Source organism: Pezoporus flaviventris, unplaced genomic scaffold (genome assembly GCF_033815535.1).
Source record: "Pezoporus flaviventris isolate CSIRO_AGI_PZ_B2104156 unplaced genomic scaffold, CSIRO_AGI_Pfla_v1 ptg000001l, whole genome shotgun sequence".
Lineage (NCBI taxonomy): Eukaryota > Metazoa > Chordata > Aves > Psittaciformes > Psittacidae > Pezoporus > Pezoporus flaviventris.
The window spans coordinates 35,191,044-35,210,357 of NW_026892549.1; the positions used below are offsets into that span (position 1 = coordinate 35,191,044).

At 42.6% G+C, this 19,314-nt stretch overlaps 2 protein-coding genes across 4 annotated transcripts in view; both read right to left on the minus strand.

The window, feature by feature from the left end:
* Positions 1-5,602: 5,602 nt before the first annotated feature.
* Positions 5,603-11,537, minus strand: FUT11 (fucosyltransferase 11). Its single transcript, XM_061451531.1, has 3 exons — positions 10,749-11,537; positions 8,820-9,445; positions 5,603-6,304 (listed from the first exon to the last, which is right to left on the minus strand). Exons 1-3 carry the CDS (start codon positions 11,487-11,489, stop codon positions 6,157-6,159), a joined length of 1,515 nt encoding a protein of 504 aa, XP_061307515.1. The 5' UTR covers positions 11,490-11,537; the 3' UTR covers positions 5,603-6,156.
* A 2,144-nt stretch (positions 11,538-13,681) lies between these two features.
* Positions 13,682-19,314, minus strand: part of SEC24C (SEC24 homolog C, COPII coat complex component) — a 37,553-nt gene continuing 31,920 nt past the window's right edge. For all 3 annotated transcript variants that reach the window (XM_061451561.1, XM_061451552.1, XM_061451543.1), the window contains 6 exons: positions 18,721-18,859; positions 18,177-18,295; positions 17,626-17,805; positions 16,784-16,975; positions 16,272-16,361; positions 13,682-15,770 (listed from right to left, as the gene is read on the minus strand). In XM_061451561.1, the coding sequence (XP_061307545.1) occupies positions 15,630-15,770; positions 16,272-16,361; positions 16,784-16,975; positions 17,626-17,805; positions 18,177-18,295; positions 18,721-18,859 (861 nt within the window). In that variant the 3' untranslated portion in view covers positions 13,682-15,629. The remainder of the gene's footprint in view (positions 15,771-16,271; positions 16,362-16,783; positions 16,976-17,625; positions 17,806-18,176; positions 18,296-18,720; positions 18,860-19,314) is intronic.

Sequence of the window (19,314 nt, forward strand, 5' to 3'; positions counted from 1 at the left end):
CGCGGTCGCATCGGTCCGGTTGTGGTGCAATCCCGTCCTTCCTGGCCATCGCATGCGTAATAAGAATGCACATATTATAATTAGTTAATGAGAAAACTATGAATATGCATGAATATGCTAACCATACGGCCGCTGTCGGCAGGTAACGGGAGCGCTCACCTTTGCGCCCAGCGCTGCAACAAAGAGTGCTGCTTTCTAAAACTCCAAACTGAGACAGTTTCTCCGAGTGACTTTCATGGTTACACCCCCAAACCGTTTCTGCATCAAACCCAACCAAATGAAGGTGCAGGCATGCCTCTTAAACACAGCAAAATAAGTTGTGAATGCTGCAAGTAATTCAAATGCAACCTAAGGAATTATTTTGCTACTCTGACAACTTTTTTTGGTGCTTGAAACTCAGCATCGCTTCCCCCTCAGCTGTTCATCTCCATTACATACCAACAGCTGGATCTCCCCTGCATTATTCCTGCTATCTAACAACGAGATACTGAAACTGCTGCTTCTGAAATGGTAGTGGTGTTCTCACAGCCTCGTACTTAGTACTGGAGAATCCTCTCATTCCTGGAAGTTTCTTTCCATCTGTAAGATTTAAATCTCTGGAAGTCCTCAACTCTCCTGGCTGGCTCTGGAGCTGATATACTCCCAGTTTATGGAGGTAGATAATACAAAAGGCATGGTAACATTTCAAGGGCTGGGGCACAGATTACTGCACAGGATGAAGGACAAGGCAAGATGTAGGTAACTGAGGAATTAGACATTGGACACTGAGGCCCTAAAATACTCTGACACTTGTCATGTAGCAGTCACTGAACAACTCATCTTACCACCATACTGGGGCTCCTTCAGGCACCAACAGTTACCCCTGAGCACTGGAGGGCATGCAAAGTACCAGTTTTCTTCCACAGGAATAGTTACAAGTTTGGCCTCTAACCATGAGCAGCTGGCCAAAACAAAGATGCTGGGAACAAATTTTTCTGCACAGGACATTACTTTGGATGAAAATATATTCACAACTTCCTAGATAGAGACATAAACCCCAAGGCACTCCCCTTGCCTCTGCCTAAGTCAGGGAAGGTAACAATACATTGGAAGTTCCCTTACATTGAGCTAAACATCAGCACAATATTCTCAGTATCGTTACTAGAACTTACTGCATCTGCAGACAATATATGCTGGTATGTCTGATTCTAGAATTATTTTTGTGTTATTTTTAAAATGGAATTCTCTTAAAAGTCCAAGAACAATAACTAGGAAAGGTGAAAATACTGGGACGTAAAAGAAACTGAACTGTACTCCCCGTAAATCAACCTCCCTTTTTCCAAATTACATTAGCTAATGGCAGCAACACCTTCAGGCACATTCACCTTCAAAAGCTGATGTCTCTTTTAAGTAATTCCAAGAAAGAAGGGGGAAGAGGAGGGGCAGCTGAGAAAGGCAAGCAACACAAGGAGAATTCTGGTAGCTTCCTGTCCGTTACTGCTGTCTGCATTAGAAACTCTTTTTGGCATTGAGCCTGGGATTGGAGCACCAGCCTAAAATATTCCCAAGCAGACAGAATAAGGTATGTAATGGTGTCTGCACACACCATGCAGAACGTGGAACTACAGAAGAGGTGTATTACTATATATCCGGGTCTCTCCATTAACCTGCATTTTATATAGCTGATAGCACAGAGACGCTAATGGATGAGACAGAAGTGCTGACTTTACAGGTACAGTCAGGAACCCAGGTCCCTCAACACACAGAGCAGTGAACCCCACAGATGTTTCATTGGGAATCTTGAATGTACAACTACAAAAACCATGTAAAATTCTAACTGTATTTAGAACTTCTTTACTTGCATCAGCATACTTAAAGCTGAATTGTAGCCTGTGTTTCAGCTAGTCAAAACCAAAATGAACCACAGAGAAAAACTATTAGTATTAGGTTTGAAAAGAACCTGTATTACAACTGGTATAAGGGCCAATTATGATGTTACGACACAGTTAAATACAATGCTAACAATGCTGTAATAAAATACACAATTAAAATAAGACTGTTGCTTGAAATACCTCTTTAAGAGGTTTCAGACTTACTCCTGTCTGCTGAGCAATTGTGTTTGAACAGTATTAGCACTTCATGCACTTATTAGCACAAATGCATTCATTTATATTCATAGCACAGTGACAGCTGCAATTGCTCTTCTGATGTCAGCCCCAAGCCCCAATGCTAGCCTACCTTATCCTCAGCTATCTCAATCAGATCAGCCACCCTGCATTATTCTGTCCACCTGACTAGCTCTGAGCTGCCATCCCTAATCCCTAACTCCCAGATCTACTCAAATCCAGCCCAGTTCCACTGCAAATTACCTGAAGCCTCCTTATTTGCTCAGAGATGCCACAAAGTATCACGATCTGCTCTGATCCATTCCCAAATACCCAGAATCATCTCTAGCTGAGACACTTCAGCATTAGATGGGGCTTTTCTGCAAGAAAGAATGTACGTAACAGCATACAAATTAAGATGCCAGTCATGTCAGAGCTCTGGAACAAATCCTGCAGCTCCATTCTTCTCCACCCTCCCTAGTCCCCCTGCAGGGTCATATATCTCTCAGTGCCAGCTCCAAGATACTGAATCATGAGATTGTTAAAGCCTGACATAGGCTTTGGCTCAGCTGGTCATATCACTAAAAGGATTTTGTCTCTGATTAATTTTAGCCTGTCAGTAGAGGTCTCTGGGCAGAATGAAGGAACCTGCCACCCTGTATATTTCTCATTAATACAACTTCTCAGAAAGCACCTGGAGAGCCATCAACAATCTTAATTAAATCCAACTAAATTGATGACAATGAATCATTAAGGGAGTGCTCTCTTGGGACAATGGCTGAAGAGTACACATGAAAGGATGGTAAGGGAGGCAGATGGCTGCTTGTCTAGCATGGCAAAGCCTGTCTAAACAGTGATGTCCCTGGTTGGCTGTGCTTCAATTCAATTTATCCTGTTCCCAGTCCTTTAGGAGTTACTTGTTCTTCCACACCAGTTAAAACTACCCTTTGCCAAGGTGCAAGATGGGCATTTCTGCTGTGATTTTCCAGCTGCTGCACTTTTCAGTCCATTTCCAGGGAAAGAATCTCATTCTCCTTTTCCCTCTAAACACACACACATCCACTGTTGGTTGGCTTTCATTCTACTTACCATCATAGAGTACCCAGAGATCCTTCAGTCTGAAAATTACTACAGTGACAGAAATAAGAAAAGGCAATTATTTTTCAGTTCTAGAAATTATCAATGTTAGGTATCAAATCAATATTCTTCAGTGAGGTTACGCGCTTCCTAGAAATTGCAGTCCTTGCTAAAGGGCAGAAAACACAAAGAACTAATTCAGTATATAAAATACCCAGCTTCTTACTGAAAATTAGGCAGCACCTGGTATCACAGTTTCGTCAGGAGAATGAGAACTTCAGCTTGTCCAACGTAATGAACTGGATTGCTAGATTTTTAACCTTTTGTCAGCCATTTGTTTCTCCTCTCTCACATCTCAGAAGGCATAAACTTAGGTGGTCAAGACAATTCTGAGACACAGTATCAGTAGAATCTACTAGTGTTTCATATGAGCAGTAGTAAGGAGATACCTATTTTTAGAACATTAATGCCAGTGAATAAAGCTATCCTGACAGCTTTGAAAACCTCCCTCATACAGTAAACAGGCAAAATGAAAGACAAGCAGCGAAGTGACTCACCCCAGTTAGTAGAAGCCTACCTAGAAGGTTTATAGAGATGATCTTGTTATCATCCGCAGTATTTGGCATCTTTGCTAAAATTCAGGATTAGTCGCAGTTGTGTGTTTTTATGAGTATGGGCACCTGCACTGTAAGAATTTAATTCAGGAGGATATTGTATACACTGTTCATTCCGAGTATCATGTAATCTGGAAGGTAGTCACAACATAAGTGACAACATTCAGCCACCACCTAGCTGGTTTGGATTTCAAGCAGTGAAGTGAGAAATCAAATTAGCAGTCCAGATCAGAAATCTTTAGCCTTTTTCCAAAATATTAATAGTTGCTGCAGTGACCTTTCTCCTTGTCTGCATTCACATATTCACTTGGATTAGCAGAAAGACAACTAAAACACAACTAAGATCATAAAATGAATCAAGAGAATCTGAAGTAACTGGAGGCATTAATTCAGGCCATTTATTTAAATATAATTAAACTGCTCAGTAGAAGTGGACATTCACTACTAAAGTAGCCTTAATTTGTTTTATCTTAATTTACTTCTCAAGCACATTGTGGCCACTTCCATCCTGAATACACATACCTGAAATCTTAACCAGATTTGAGTAATCCACTTTAACAATTGATTCAGATACATTCCCTTCAGTATTCATGTCTCCTGGGTAAATGGAATAAAGAAAAAAGGAATTTAAACTGATGAATGCATTTTAGCTGAAGAACAATTTGTTACTATTATTACAGAAGAGAGATTAAAAAAGCATTTTTCTCCGAATGAAACACTGGATGAGATTGTATAGCATATGCATTTTCTACATTTACAATAATACAGTGACAGCTATGGGTCTGAAGTCTCCTCTGTCAAGATGCTCTAACATGACAGTACTGTTATTACCTGAAAGACAAACACTGAGATGCATATTATTACCTATATGGGTGTAACACCTAAAATATTTTATCTACAACATTATCACTGGGAATTTGAGGGATGAAAAAAAAAAAGAGATTAAGTGATCTATCCATCAGCTAAGCAATAGTGACTTAATCAGGGACAGAATGTAGATTTGGTCCCGTTCCTAATTTTCACTAACAAGCTTCAGACTTCCCATAGCCATGTGTGAGCTGCCCTACAAAATGAAACTACCCCACAGGCTCTAGGTTTGCCATACCAACATTCTGTTTTAGGCATGGATAAACTGTGACTGTTTAATCAGTAGTTACTTCTGAAGAGGGAGGAGAAATGGAGAAACAAAATACAATTACACCATTACAGACATGACTGCAGTGTGGCCCTATTTGCCTGTGCTTTTTAAACCCATGACACTGTGAATTGGTCTCCAATGCAAAAATCAGTTGTGTCAGAAGGGTACCCAACATGGCAGGGGACAGCAGGCTTATATCTCTAAGAGATACAGGCTACACAACAAGGAAGATGTATTCACATATCATCACTTACACTAAGGAACGCTAGTCAAGAGACCAGGATCATACTGTGTTAAGATTTGGTAAAGATAGAAAAACATCTCAGTGCACCTGATTCTGGTCATCTGTTTCAGCACAGAAAGACCGCAAAGTTTGCATCCAAACTGCAGAGATCACTGGAAAGGCACCACTGTTGAAATGTATTTGTCCTTGCACAAAGCTGCAGATACTCAGAAAGGACAGATCAAAGGCTAGCATTAAGGAGATAATAAATAAGAAGTCACAATACCAGGTAATACATGTCCTCGTGTGAAATACATTGTTAAACGTTGTAAATTAAATAATGTAATCTCTCACCCCATTGTATGTGTCACCTGGCAAGTTTTTTAAGAGAAAAATCAGGCAGAGAGTAAAGTGACCTGCCCATAGGTATACAGTTACCCTAAAAAGCAGGAGTATTTGAGGCACGTTTACTTGGAAAGAAGAGACTTTATTGCTGCAATTTCGTAAGGCACAATTGCTCTCCACAGACATTTGTCTTTCGCAAGTCCTTCACTGAAAAAGCTATTTGTTAATAGCAGCTAGAAGTACACCTTCATGAAGAGAAAAAGTGACTGATAAAATACTTATAAAAAATGCTTAATATTTTGGACATTAAAAAAAATCCCTGAAATAACTTTGGACATTTTAGCAAGAGTTTGAAGAGGTGCTCCTCTGGAGTCATGTAAGCCACAAGGAAATGATACAAATACAAAAGGAGAGTAAATTCCTCTTTTGCCCCACACGTTGACACCTGCAATTCAGGAGTGGCTTCATGCCACAGAGCTGAAATTCAAATCAAAGCTGTTGCTAAGATCTCCACTGCTGAAATCCAACCATAACAGAAACTTACTTCATGAACCAGAAAAAAACAGTCTCTGTGAGAGTTTTTCTTCTATTTCAAGGCAAACATTTGGAGTGAGGTAAGAATTTACAATCTCAACTTCCACTGCAATTTTCAAATCAATCTCTTACAAAGATGGGTCAGTGCTGCCTTGTCCTCTTGAGAAAAATCTCATGCATATAGTCCCAAAATCTTCCCTGATGTGTCTCATTGCGATGAATCATAGCAGTGAGGGCCTCACCCTGATCAAGGCTTTGCCAGTAATCCTGCAGCCACATCTCTTTCCAACTGAAACAAAAAAAGAGACACAACCATAAACCACTAAAACCCCTCAGATTACTCTGCAGCTGAAGCAGCGCTGAAGACATTTTTTTTCTTTCACCTAAGAGGAAAACAAGCCCAGAGATGGTCATAACGAAGTATTCTGTTACTGTGCCATTGCACTGCAAGTCATTTAAAGAAACCCGCTGTGAAAATTCTCTACCGAAAATGCAAGATCATCATTAGCTTTACAACATTCTAGAAATATCAGCATGTGACTACAGAGTTAACCAAAGACACTCAATTATTAATTGTGGAGAATAAAACCTTCTATTAACATAAAATCTAGCACAGAGTCCTTACATGATTTTGAGAGTCGCCTTCCATGGATAGTATGCATATAACAGCCTAAGAATCAAGTTTTTCTTTTCTTCTCTTCCTCCCCCCTCAACAATAAACCATTTAACAATTAGGGAATGTCAGCTACTGACAGCTACTCATTGCAAACTCTGGTTATACATGGCAGAGACAAAAAATGATTATATCCTTCCACCCTAACTCTGTATCTCCAAACTAGATGGTTGAGTATAGGCTCTCTCTTTTTCAATGCAGACATTCTCAAACTTCATAGCACAGACTGCATCACTGCAACTTCCAACAATTCCAATTTGTGATCATGTGGACTACTTCTCTCATTTGTGTTATATCAAGGTACCTTTCTAAAGTAGACAGCAGGCAATGTAAAAGCTTCCCTGGTACAATTTCTCCAGACTCATCGTATGTCTACGAACAGGGGAGAAGTAACATAGTGTGGTTCAGTAAGATATGGAAACTTCCGTGTGATGCAACGATGGCTTGGATTATGGAGTAACTGTTCAAAACTCCTTGCTGACAACCAATGCACAGAATGATGGGAGTACCAGAGCTTGTAAGTGGCATAGGCACCCATGCGGTGCCTTCAAAAGTACTTCTCTACTGCCATCTGCTGCTCCAGCAAAAGGCCAGCCATGAAAAAGTAGAGAACGCTTACAGAGTGGGACACTGAATAATGTTACAAGCTAAAACCACATTTTGTTACAAAGACTGAGAAAAGGTTTCAGTTGGCCATTTATGAAAGCATTCAAACATACGACAAAGTAGGTCCCCACACTTAGAAAATTCTTCATATTCTTTTTTGTGGATGGATAACGTAATAAAAACTTTCTTAGTTCCGGGTTAGCATACTTGAAATGATGGATTCATTTTCAACACACTGTTCCTACTAACACTTTAACACTCCTAAGCATTCAATTCCTTAGTTCAGGAAATTATTAACAAGGCTGTAAACTGATATAAACTGAGAGCATACTGACAGCCTCCTTCTGCGTGAGATCTTACCAGTATTTTCAAAAAGTCATTAATTTAGTACTACAGTGGGACTGACATCAGAACATTGAAATCTTTGGTGATAGCTATGAACACAGGCAAGATCTGCTGTGGCTGAGGGTTTATATTTATAAAGGCTGTCTGATGGCTTTCAGAAAGTGAATTGTATGCACTTGAGTAAATGCCTAAAAAGACAGAAATTGTTGCAAGTAATGCAAAGAAAGATGACAAACCTGAGGGATCCAAACATGTTACACTAGAATACACTACAAAAGGCACACACATTGTTCATGAACTGCAAGAACCCTTCCTTCTAGCAACTGCAACTTCAAGCAAACACTGTTAGTCGAAAAATTCAAGGTTTGGGAACCCAAACACTGACGTGTTTTGGGCCAAGGCATGTATAAATACTAAGTAGACCATGCAAACACACCTCTATTCTGCCTGTCAGAAGTGGTTGCCTGAGGGTTAGTGTGGGTAGTTCCCTGCTGACAGACTTCTGTGCAGCTCACACTAGAGATGGCTAACATGGGGCTATGGGCCTGGGAGATTTGAACAACACCAGCAATCCTCATGCGCAAAGGAGCTAAGAAGCTACTTACTCTCTGTCCTGTGTGGTCCCTCTCTCTAAATAAATGGGATGGTGTCCTTCAAACACAAGCCAGAATTTTGTCACAGAAATCAACAAAAAGTTTTGTAAAGTATTCTGGGTAAGCCTAACTTCTGCTCTGAAGTCAAGAGGAGTTAAACAAGCCTGCACTCAACAGTGCCAACCCCATTCTTAATGCAGTACTTTGTAAGGAGGCACAGAGCTTCTTGCACCCAAGGGCTATCAAGTGCTTTACCATCATTGTACTGAACAACATCCTTCTTTCAAACAAAGAAGCAAAAAAAAAAAACCAGACAAAGGATAAACACACTACCCAAGGCCACAGAGCATTTTAACAGAGTATTATGGGTGTCTCACGCTCCTCATTCAACAGCTAACAAATACCACCAGCTAAGCCAGCTTCATACACAAAATTAGCAGAACTACCATACTACCCACACGATATAATATAAAGTGTCACTGGAGATGTATTAAGAGATCCTTTAAGTACAAAGCATTGTTAACAGTTATGGCTACTATTATTTGAAGCTTCTTTTTTCTTCAAAAGGCACAGTCTTGGTACATTACCTGTCTCCTCCAGAGAGGTCTTCAACGTTTCCAAACCCAGGGGTGGGCATAGGACAGCCCATGTGCTTGAACTGAGCTATGCGAGGTCTGGGAGCTGGAATTTTCCCATGAGACTTTCTGTGTTCCTGCTCCTCTTTGACCCGGGTGTTCTCCCTGTCACAGATGAAACACTCAAAGCCATTCAGGTAATTGGGCAGAGTCATGTCATTCACCCCCCATTCCCGCCTCTCCAAGCTCTCTAGCAAGAACTGGTTTTTGATTCCACCATGGTTTTTATACTCTAGATACTTCAAATATTCCTCTCCATTCTTGTCCAGGAAGTCAAGATACTTTGCCAGCTCTTGGGGGCTGTCAAAGTCATCTATCAGAATAATGGAGAGGTTGTTTGGCATCCAGTCCCGCACAGCTGGGGAGCCTCGGTATACTGGGACAGCCCCCAGGTGCATTGGACGCCACAGCTTCTCTGTCATGTAGTCATCACATATGGCATTCTCCAAGGCCAGATGGAACTTGTACCTGGCGATAAAAGTCATAAACTCAGAATCTTCTGTGGTTGCTGTAGAAGTGTCTCTCAGTCGTTCACTGGGGAGCTCACGATTATGCAGGCATTTCCCATAGGAGTCAACCTAAAACAACAACAGACATCTTTACAAAGTGACTTGTTTGCCTGGAGCTTGTTGTCAGAGCTTGTATTTCTTGTAAAATTCCTAACTTTGATCAGTTCCTAGCTTCTTTAGTTTAGCTTTGCTTTCACTCCAAGTTCTTTCCCTTGTGACTATACCTGTAGTCCCAGTTCTAACAATTTTAGCAGAAACTGAGGGCTCAGTTTCAAAAGCAGCATAAACAATGCTACAGATTGAGGGGCAGGGGGAATGTGCAGAAAGGAAAATGGTACCCAAAAACTTATTTATTAGTGGCTACATCTGGAACTCGGAGGTAAGGATGGGCATTCAGCTCCCTTTGAGTTAATTTAGAAGTGATCTACTTAACAGAGACGCAGCACTTTTCCAAACGGTTACTACACACAGCTCCTGCCAGTCTGAGCAGGCTGGCAAAAATGTTTCATTTGTCAGATGGAGGAAAATTGATGCAGGGAACTAAAAGGATACTGTCTAAAACTGAAAGCCCATACACTCGATCTGGAATCTGCCTCAAACTTTGACAATACAGTCGTATTTTAAACGTTCTTTTGTCTTTGCTTCACTACTGAGTAAATGATAAACTTGCACAATGAATGAATCACGACCAATAGAAACAGCAGAAATGGCAAGGAAACAGATGTTTTAGATAAACACTAAAACCTGATTTTATTTGTATTTCTAATCTACTGTCCTTCAGAATTTTTAAGAAGAAGAAAGCATTAATTTTTTTTTTTTTTTTGCTTGACAGAATCATTATCTCAGTTTATGAAGCTACTCTGTTAGCTGTGCCAGTGCAATACGGACCACCACGGAAACAACACGGCCCTACACCACTTCTCAAGCAGCAGATACTCAAAACATCTTTTTACTGAACACCTGTACTTTCAAAAGGGAGCAAGGCTTGCAAACAACCAGCCTTCATGCAGGCTAACTTAAAGGTCCAGAGATTTCAGTAACTCCTGGCACTTGGTCCACTAATCCATTCAGGCTTAGCCCAACCTGTGACTGATCCCAAGTCTGACCAACTCCACAACTAACAGCTACCATCAGGCCTACCTACTGGCATGTGATGTAGTCTAGATCACGCTTTGGGAAGGAATACAACTAGTTTTTCTGTCCGGCTTGTAGTCGGCATGCATCCCCGTTACGATTCGTGCCTTGGCTAAAAGCAAAGACAAACAAACCCCATTAAGACGAGGAGGTGGAAGGAGGGAGGGAGGGGGGCAGCCAGGCGGACCCATCTCCTACAGCAACCCCACGCCACAGCTTCCCCGTGCATCCCGCCTACCTGGATGTACTTCATGAGCTCCCGCACGTAGCGGTCCCGGTCCGAGGGGACATCGCAGTGGGACTGCATGTACAGCACCGGGGCATAGCCCTTCTGCCGCCACGCGTCCTTCTCGGCCAGGGTCACCGCCGGGCCCCGCAGGTACCCCACGCCGGGCAGCCACTGCAGCGTCAGGGGATAGTCCGACTCCCGGCGGAACGTGGCTGTGTAGTTGAAGAGCTGGATACCCGGCGAGTGCGAGAGGACGTAGTTGTTCATGGGGGACTCCTCGTGGAAGAGCGCCCAGGTCTGGTGGGGCAGGCGGGGCAGCGGCGCCTCGTAGGCCCTGAAGTCGGTGCCGTAGAAGATGAGGGCCTTGGTGCGGCGGTGTCGGGCCACCCGCCGGCTGCGGGTGACGAGGCAGGAGCCTCGCGGGCAGTCGATGCGCTCCGTGTCGCCGGGGAAGTGTGGGAAGAGGCTCCCGCTCCACCACAGCAGGATGGGCAGCACCTTGTTGCTCCGCGTGTCGTTGTTGCCGGGGCCGCGGTAGGACGCGGCGGCCACGAAGGCCGCGCCCGGCGGGACAGCATCCTGCGCCCACCCCTCCGCCCCGCACGGTACAGCCGCCGCCGCCGCCTCCTCCTCCGCCGCCCCCGGCCCCTCTGCGGCGAGCGCGGCCCCCGCGCCCCAGGCCAACGCAAGCGTCACCCAGAGGCAAGCGGGGCCCCACCCCGGACGGAGGCCTGAGCTGCCACCACCCATCGCCGCCGCCCCGGGCCGGCACCGCTCGCCCCGCTACAGGAAGCGGCCGCAAGGGCCCCGCCTCGGAAGGCGCTCCGTCAGCTGCCGCAAGGGGCGCAAGAACCTGGGCAAGGCCGAGGAGGGGCTTCAGGAACGGGGCAGGGCGACGTGGCACGCTCTGCCCTCCGCGCAAGCTAAAGGCGGGAGGTAGGGCGTGCGACACGCTACACAGGACTGTCAGCGCTGCAGGACGGGCATAGTCTTACTTCCAGGTGCCTCTAACGCACCTGCAGCAGAACCTGGCTGCACCTACAGGGAGACACCCGGGCGATTTCACTGAGGCAGAGCCTGCCGAGAGCAAATCCACGCGTAACGAGGCATCTTCAGTACAAAATTGGCCTTTCGATGGCGCAAGAAAAGTATACCGAGGGAGGGAATGCCTTCAAGTGATATTTTTTATCTATCTACCACTAGGTTTAATGCACTCTTGAAGCTGCTCTTCTGTGCCAACCTTCAATAAACTGCTTTGGTATTAAAATATTCTGGAAATTGGTAATCTGCAAAACTGAGTTTAGGATACACTATAAAAATCTAGCAGAAGCATACTAGAATTACCACTCAATTATGGAAATGCTAAAAGCTTCAGATTCATTCCTTGAGAGGTAACTTAAGCCCAAGCACAGTACTTGGCTGATAATTCATAACACAGGACATCAGTATGAACACAAGCAAAGTATTCTCTAGCTGTGTAAGGAACAGGTTAAAACATGGGAACGTTTTTGCTTTCTTTTAAAAAGTTAGGTCTTTTCACTGCTAAACCATGATCCAGATGCATACCCCAGTCAGCACATAGGCACCACCCCCATGCCATCCGCACCAGCTCCTCCTCTTACATCCCGACAGAACGCTAACAGACATGGGCTCTGCAAGGCAACTTCCACATCCCTTGGAAGGGGTGCTGCCACAAAGATGCCTACAATTTACTCCACATAATTAACATACAAGATGCATAAGGACCATCATCATAGTAAATTAGCTCAGTGGCAGATTCTGGACATAATGTATATCCTTGTAGGAGGAAAACCTTACACATATGCTACAGCAAACTATGTAGGACATGGAACTGTTGGAACAAGTCCAGAGGAGGGTCACGAGGATGATCAGGGGACTGGAGCACCTCCCGTATGAAGACAGGCTGAGAAAGTTGGGGCTGTTCAGCCTGGAGAAGAGAAGGCTGCATGGAGACCTTATAGCAGCCTTCCAGTATCTGAAGGAGGGCTACAGGGATGCTGGGGATAGACTGGGCATTAGGGACTGTAGTGACAGGACAAGGGGTAACAGGTTAAAACTTAAACAGGGGAAGTTTAGATTGGATAAAAGGAAGAAATTGTTTCCTGTTAGGGTGGTGAGGCACTGGAATATGTTGCCCAGAGAGGTTGTGAATGCTCCATCCCTGGCGGTGTTCAAGGCCAGGTTGGACGAAGCCTTGGGTGACATGGTTTAGTGTGAGGTGTCCCTGCCCATGGCAGGGGGTTGGAACTTGATGATCTTAAGGTCCTTTCCAACCCTGACTATTCTATGTAGTTTTGGAGATTTAGTAACGATTGTCTTGTGCTTTCATACAGATTGTTGTAAGGGTATCAGCAAATTGTACAACACCAGTGTTCTAGGCTACAGTCAAGTTACAGCGCCAGTTCACTCAGAACATTATTTTGGCAGTTAGCACCTGCCACCCCCCAGAAAAAACAGACACCAAACAAAAAAAAAACAAAACAACAAACCACAAATGAAAAAAAGAACCTCAAACCAAACCCCAAACCCCACCCCGCTTCCCTGCTATCTTAAGTCTGAAACAGGAGCTCCAGTTCTCCAACACACACATAAGAATACCTCCCAAAGTAGACCAAAAAGCCCCTAGTGAAACTCAAGCCGTGTTAGAGAAAAGGGAAATCTCTTTGCAAAATGAAAGCTCAGAAGGGACAAAAAGTTAAAACCCAGTCACATCTAAGCAAAGTAACACTGAGATTAAGCAGCACCTTTTGTCTGCTGACTCAACTGTTGAGTTTCTTACCAAAAAAACCTGAACTTGGTCAGCAGACGATCAACTGTAAAGGATCCATCAGCTGGACTTCAGCCCTTCCCATTTCCTCCCTCCCGCAAAATACAGGGTTTGGAAAAATAAGCAGTGTTTATTTACTAACAATGACATAAAATACATCTTAATATATTTTTATTTCTTTACAAATTAAAAGATGCATTGGAAAAACAAGTGAAGAAAATGAAAGGTTCATTTATCATTTCATTTCCACCCCCACACCCCCCAGTATTAATACTAGAAATTAGTATTTGTGGAAGTCTGTGGTTGCTGTGCCTTATATTCCTGTGAAGTTCTTTTTCCCCCTCTGGTTAAAAATCCTCTAGATTTTTTGGTTGGAGGCAGTACGTGGAGTAAAAAGTCAGCCACATTCATACAAAAACGCTGAAGGTTCTGTCAACTACATCTTGAAAGAGTTTCTCCATTACAAGTTTCATATTCCCCTTTCTGTGTAGTGATGGGAGGGAAGACAAACTAGCAGCATTAGAAATAAAATGGATTCATACGCATGCTACAAGGATAGGGAACTAAAACCACAGGCAGGTATTTTTCTCACCTTAACAAGGACTTTTCTCTGAAATAGCAACCCCAGATAGTATGTTCTCTAATCCACTCACATTCTTCCTTCCACTTTTAGTGCTATTTGTAGCTTAAACTCCTGGGTATTGTAAGAATGCTTGTTAAGCGTTCAAGCCAAAATATACAAGCCCTCTTTCTAAATGAATAAACAAAGCCCTTATAATTCTGAATTTGATTTACACCCACTCCCTCATCGCAGGATTTTCTCTTCCACCCTTGCAGGATGGAGAAGCAGAGTGGCCTAAGTGGATGGATTAATCTGTCTGAGGTATTTTAGTTAAACAAACAGGCTTATAAAAAGGTTTTGTGCAAGCTGATCAGTAGATAGAATGGGGGAGGGTACAAACATCCGGTAATGAAACTCTTCACTATGGCCCAGATGCTTTCAATAACCGTAATCAGGTACTTGTAATACCTACTACAGTACAGTCTAAGTCTCAGGGGGTTTTATCTCCTTCCTTGTATTCCAGGGTACAAAGCAGTTTCAAATTTGCATCAGTATAAATAAAATTCCTACTTGTTTGCTATGATTCACAATAATATGGTTGAAAATGGCCACTTCCTTATCATCCAGTTCCTACACAGCCCCACATCACCTTGTTAAAAGCATTTTCTGCTTACAGTTAAGAGGTTTTGTTCCCACCACCATCTGATTAGACAGGTAAGCTCTGGAGGAGAGGCCATGGAACATGGATTGAGTAGAACATTACAGAGCCGTGCAATGAGAAGGACAGGAGACACCACACATGCCAACAGGAAGCACCAGCTCTACCCCTACACTGCTCAGAAGCTTTTGATTGTTGCTCACTGAACTACTATTCCATTACAGATCGGCACAGCAACTTATAGTATGGGGAAGATTATGGAAAGAAATTTGCCCTGTTGCCTCCTGGGTTACTGCTCATTTCCTTTTTCATGGCTTTCTGGTTCAGCCAGCCACATGATATATCTGTGCTCTGCAACTTCATGTTTCCCTCTTAAGAGGAGACACAAAATGTTTGGCTGCTCCAGCTCCCATCACCTGACCTGCCTCTCATCCTCCCCACCTGCATCCCCTCCACACTCGGAGCATGCACACACGCCCATACAAACACACAGCAACTACCAGAAGTTTTGAAGAGTTATCGCTTTTTCACCCAGTGTTGAATCATGTACAGTGAACTGAAAAAACCTACATTCATTACGACAGGGTTAGCGAGCATGGGGAGGGGGGTGAACTCCTGCCAAGCACAGGAAACAATTTAGATGCAAGTAAAAGACCTGGTATTAAAGGCCTTTTGCTTCTTTTTAGCCCTCACCAAGAAAATTTGTCATCTCTCATATGGGACTGGGAGAGGTTGAAAGGATTTCTGCTTATGCAATGTGTATTAAAAATTATGGAATTGTACAGATTTCTATGCTGTCCTTTTTGAGGGCGCTGGACCATCTGATCAGGTCATTAGTGGAGACCGAAATGTCACTGCCGAGTTCCAGCACCACTCCCTCCTCTAGCTCAGTAGTTGCCGAATCTCCTTATGCATGTGACACAGGAAGTCCACATATGAAGCCCCCCCACTCAGGCTCTTGTCCTCCACTAGAAAGTGTTTGAACAGCATTTCCAGCTTATCTTCTTGCTTCACAATTATTAACTACAAAAAAAAAAACAAACAACCAAGAACAAAACGAACAGTGAGTAGTTAGCAGAATTAAGGTTCTTGATAAACAAGAGCAAAAATCCAAGTAGCTCAAAAATACAAAGACAGATAATCAGAATCACACAGTGTATATGGCTTATGTGCTTTGACTTCTATGACTAAACCGGGTTATAGTCTCAGTCCTTTCCAAATAGAAAGAAGACACCATGTATGTGGTTTGTGCAATGCTATAACAGGTCTGAAAAAAATTACCTTTAGAACTACGGAAAGCAGAGAACTCCAAAACTAGTAACTGTTTTAACTGGCTTTGTGTTTTTTTTTTTTGGTTTTTTTTTTTTGTTTGTTTTTTTTCCCCAGACCCTTGTAAACTCTATGTTTGGATCATATTTATGAGATCAGGAAGCGTAAGTTCAGCACTGCAGCATTGCCAGGCATCACCTGCTCTGTTAAAAGGGAAGGGGATTTAAAGCTACGAATGGAGGACAACATTTTTACCTTCATGTAGCGGGATCTCTGCATTTGAAGCATGTCAATAATAGATCGTACTTTCTTTGAAAAGGGATTTTCCAAGACAGGCAGGGTACTCTGGAATGCAAGATACCCAATCCCCATTAGTCACATAAAGTAGAGCAACACTGAACAAAACTCAGCAGTTTTGTCATATTACATAAGATATATCTACTCCCACTAACATACAATCTCTTTGACAACAACTGGTTTAAAGAGAATTTAACAGAATATCAGAATTAAAGGTAAATTACTTGTTCCATTTACATAGCAACTGTTCTCCTCACCATCACTGGAGATGTGTGGCTTGTCAAATAAAGCTAGGCAAGACTATGTCTGACATTCCCAGACTAGGGGCATTTCCACTAGTTTCCCACACCTGCGCTTCCTCTTGTTCCTAGTATGAAAAAATTTAACAGTTTTCTCCGCTTGCTTTCTCACTGTTTCAAGTTTTGGGCAACACTCACAGATGCTAGTGCCTGCACTGCCATCCAACTCACCAGGCCATTGCTAATCTGACTGAAGGATGACACTCCAAAGAGGTTCTGGATCAAGCCTTGTTGCACGTTGACTCCCACCCACACAAAGATGTTCAGCCCATTCTCCAGCAGGTATATGTCACCCTTGGAAAGACGTTCTTCTGAGTTCCGGATTGCTGCTGGCAAGGAGTCACTGTCAACATCTGCTTTGGTCTGGTTTAGAATGAAATAAAAAAAAATTAAAAAATCAAGGTTATAATACAAGAATATCTTACAAAGTCCTGAAAATTTCTTCCATAAAGACCCAAATGGTTTTCTCATTTCTAGGACTTGTAAGACTGCAATAGCTGTGACTGAAGTATCATGTTGCTTAGCTTAGTTTTCTTACTGAATGTGACATAGAAGCAGAGCAGAGACTCTTAGTCAGCAAAAGAGAACATAAGGCATCTGTAAAATTACTAGATCTAATATTGCTTCCTGGAGTAGGAATGTAATTAGTTCTTAGTGTTATTCCAGCAGCTATGGTAATGAAAAGCCAGAATAGTGCATGGAGTTGCTCTGCAATAATGAAAACTACTACATAAAGTTACAAGAAGCTTTAGGATTTTTAGGACTGTGAAAGGGTCAAAAGTGTCTTCTTTGCCACTAGTCATATGCTCACAGCTCAGGAAAAAAAAATCCCCCAGCAAATTCACAAGTTGCAGTAATGCATCTATCACTGAGTGGAATTAAGTACCCCAACAGATGGCAGATCCCAAATCTTTCTCAAATCGCTTTCACTTGATAAAATATAAATGCCAGTCCTTATGGAAAGTCAAGAAAACAGCAAGTCTAAAGCGGCAAGAACATACTGAATTACTCACCAGGGGCAAAAGCCTAGGATAAAAGAAAACATTTGTTTCAGCCACATCCATGGATGTGACTAACTGACGAATGTAAGCACGGTCATCTGTTGTGACCTCTAGACCAGGCTGAAGGACGTCGCTCTTCAACACACAATTCAAGTACACAGGAAGCAGCTTCATGCATTCAGGAAGGATCAGCTACAAGTCACAAGCAGACAGAAGATGGTCAGCTGTCTTGCTGAATAAGCTTATGTCTGACAAAACGAGGCTTGCATGAACCAACAAAGTGTGGTACAGGTGTGAGGAGTGAAAGTTGACAATCTAATTATATCATGGACTTACAAAGGTAACTTAAAACTTTTCTATGGAGCAGGAAGTGCTTCCTGGGCTCCAGATAGATGTCCAATAAGCTATTCTCAACTACAGTTTTATTTGCAGTCTCTTTCTGAGTCTTCTCTTTGCAAGTTTCTGCTGAGCAAAGCAATTTTGAACAGGGTAAGTAGGAGGAAGAAGCTCTCATTACTTTTAATATCCAAGCCTGTGATTTAAGTGAAAGCACTGGAGTTTACCTGGCCAGCAGAAGAGGGACTAGCACAGTTCTTTCTATAGCAAGCTAGGATCTGGGCACACTGGCTGATCAATGCATCTCGTACAGTCTTTACTGGACTACTCAGAACTCCACGATATGCTGCATAGAAAGAGGAAAGAGATGGATGGCTATCAAGTGATTGCTCATAAACAGTAAAAAAAGTGAACACTACTTCCACAAAGTAAATCTAAACAACTATTGTTTATGAAAGGGCAGTTAAAGAACTAAAACAGTCCAAAAATAAATACAAGGATTAATTTAGACAACTGTCAAGACAAACCTCTATTAAAATAAATTTAGACAAGAATTTGCATGAAAGATAAGCCCACATGCTCTATCTGTACTTCTTGTCCCAAGCAACAATACTATCATCACAGCTTTAAGCTCTTTCCCATAAATGACTGAAGTATCAGGATTGCCACCTGACGTTTGATGCATGGAGAATAAACATGTGTCACTGGATGGCAACAGGTATTTTAACAGCAGTTAAAGGTTGCAATTCTTGTTACCATATTTACCCTTACCATATTTAGCCAAGTAATTTATGAGTGTGTCTGTCTCACAGTTTCGATACAGGTCAGCAAGCTGTGTGCAACAGTTTAAGGACAGGTTGTGAATGCGGAGTCGTCGCTGTCCTGTGCAACTTGTATATAACAGAGCACACTGTAGGAGACAAAAATGCCAGGATATAGAAAAATTAGGTCCTCCTACAATAAGCAAGGCAGGAATATAGTTCATTAAAAAACAGGACTCAGATGCCTAAACAAATGAGATTATGTAAAAGACTTGCACAATAAACTAAAAGCGTATGCTAAGAATCGGGGTCAATGAAAGATAACAAACAGCAGTGTTAGCATTTTGTATTAAGGGAATTGGTCTTAGAAAATTGTAGTTTGAAGCAGTTTAGGTCACACTGAGAAGAAGTATGCTGAAAGGTTAAGGGTAGTAAGGGGCAGAAAGAAAGAATGAACAATTTTTGAAGGAGAGTCTAATTACTCAGTTCAGAGCAACCTTATCCTCTTCTGCAACTGGTACGCTCCCAGCTGAGATTTGGTTCTGCCTGGACATGGTTTTGTTGACAATTCTAAATTGTCAACACTTCTTTCTCTTAGAAAGCC

What these genes read in the sequence shown, in the direction of transcription:
- FUT11 (XM_061451531.1), bottom strand. Translation starts at nt 11,489, where the DNA reads ATGGGTGGTGGCAGCTCAGGCCTCCGTCCGGGGTGGGGCCCCGCTTGC. An exon ending in AGCTCATGAAGTACATCCAG is followed by an intron (nt 9,446 to 10,748) that starts GTAGGCGGGATG and finishes TTGTTGTTTTAG; the next exon opens with GTTGACTCCTATGGGAAATG. An exon ending in GACCTCTCTGGAGGAGACAG is followed by an intron (nt 6,305 to 8,819) that starts GTAATGTACCAA and finishes TTTTTGTTTCAG; the next exon opens with TTGGAAAGAGATGTGGCTGC.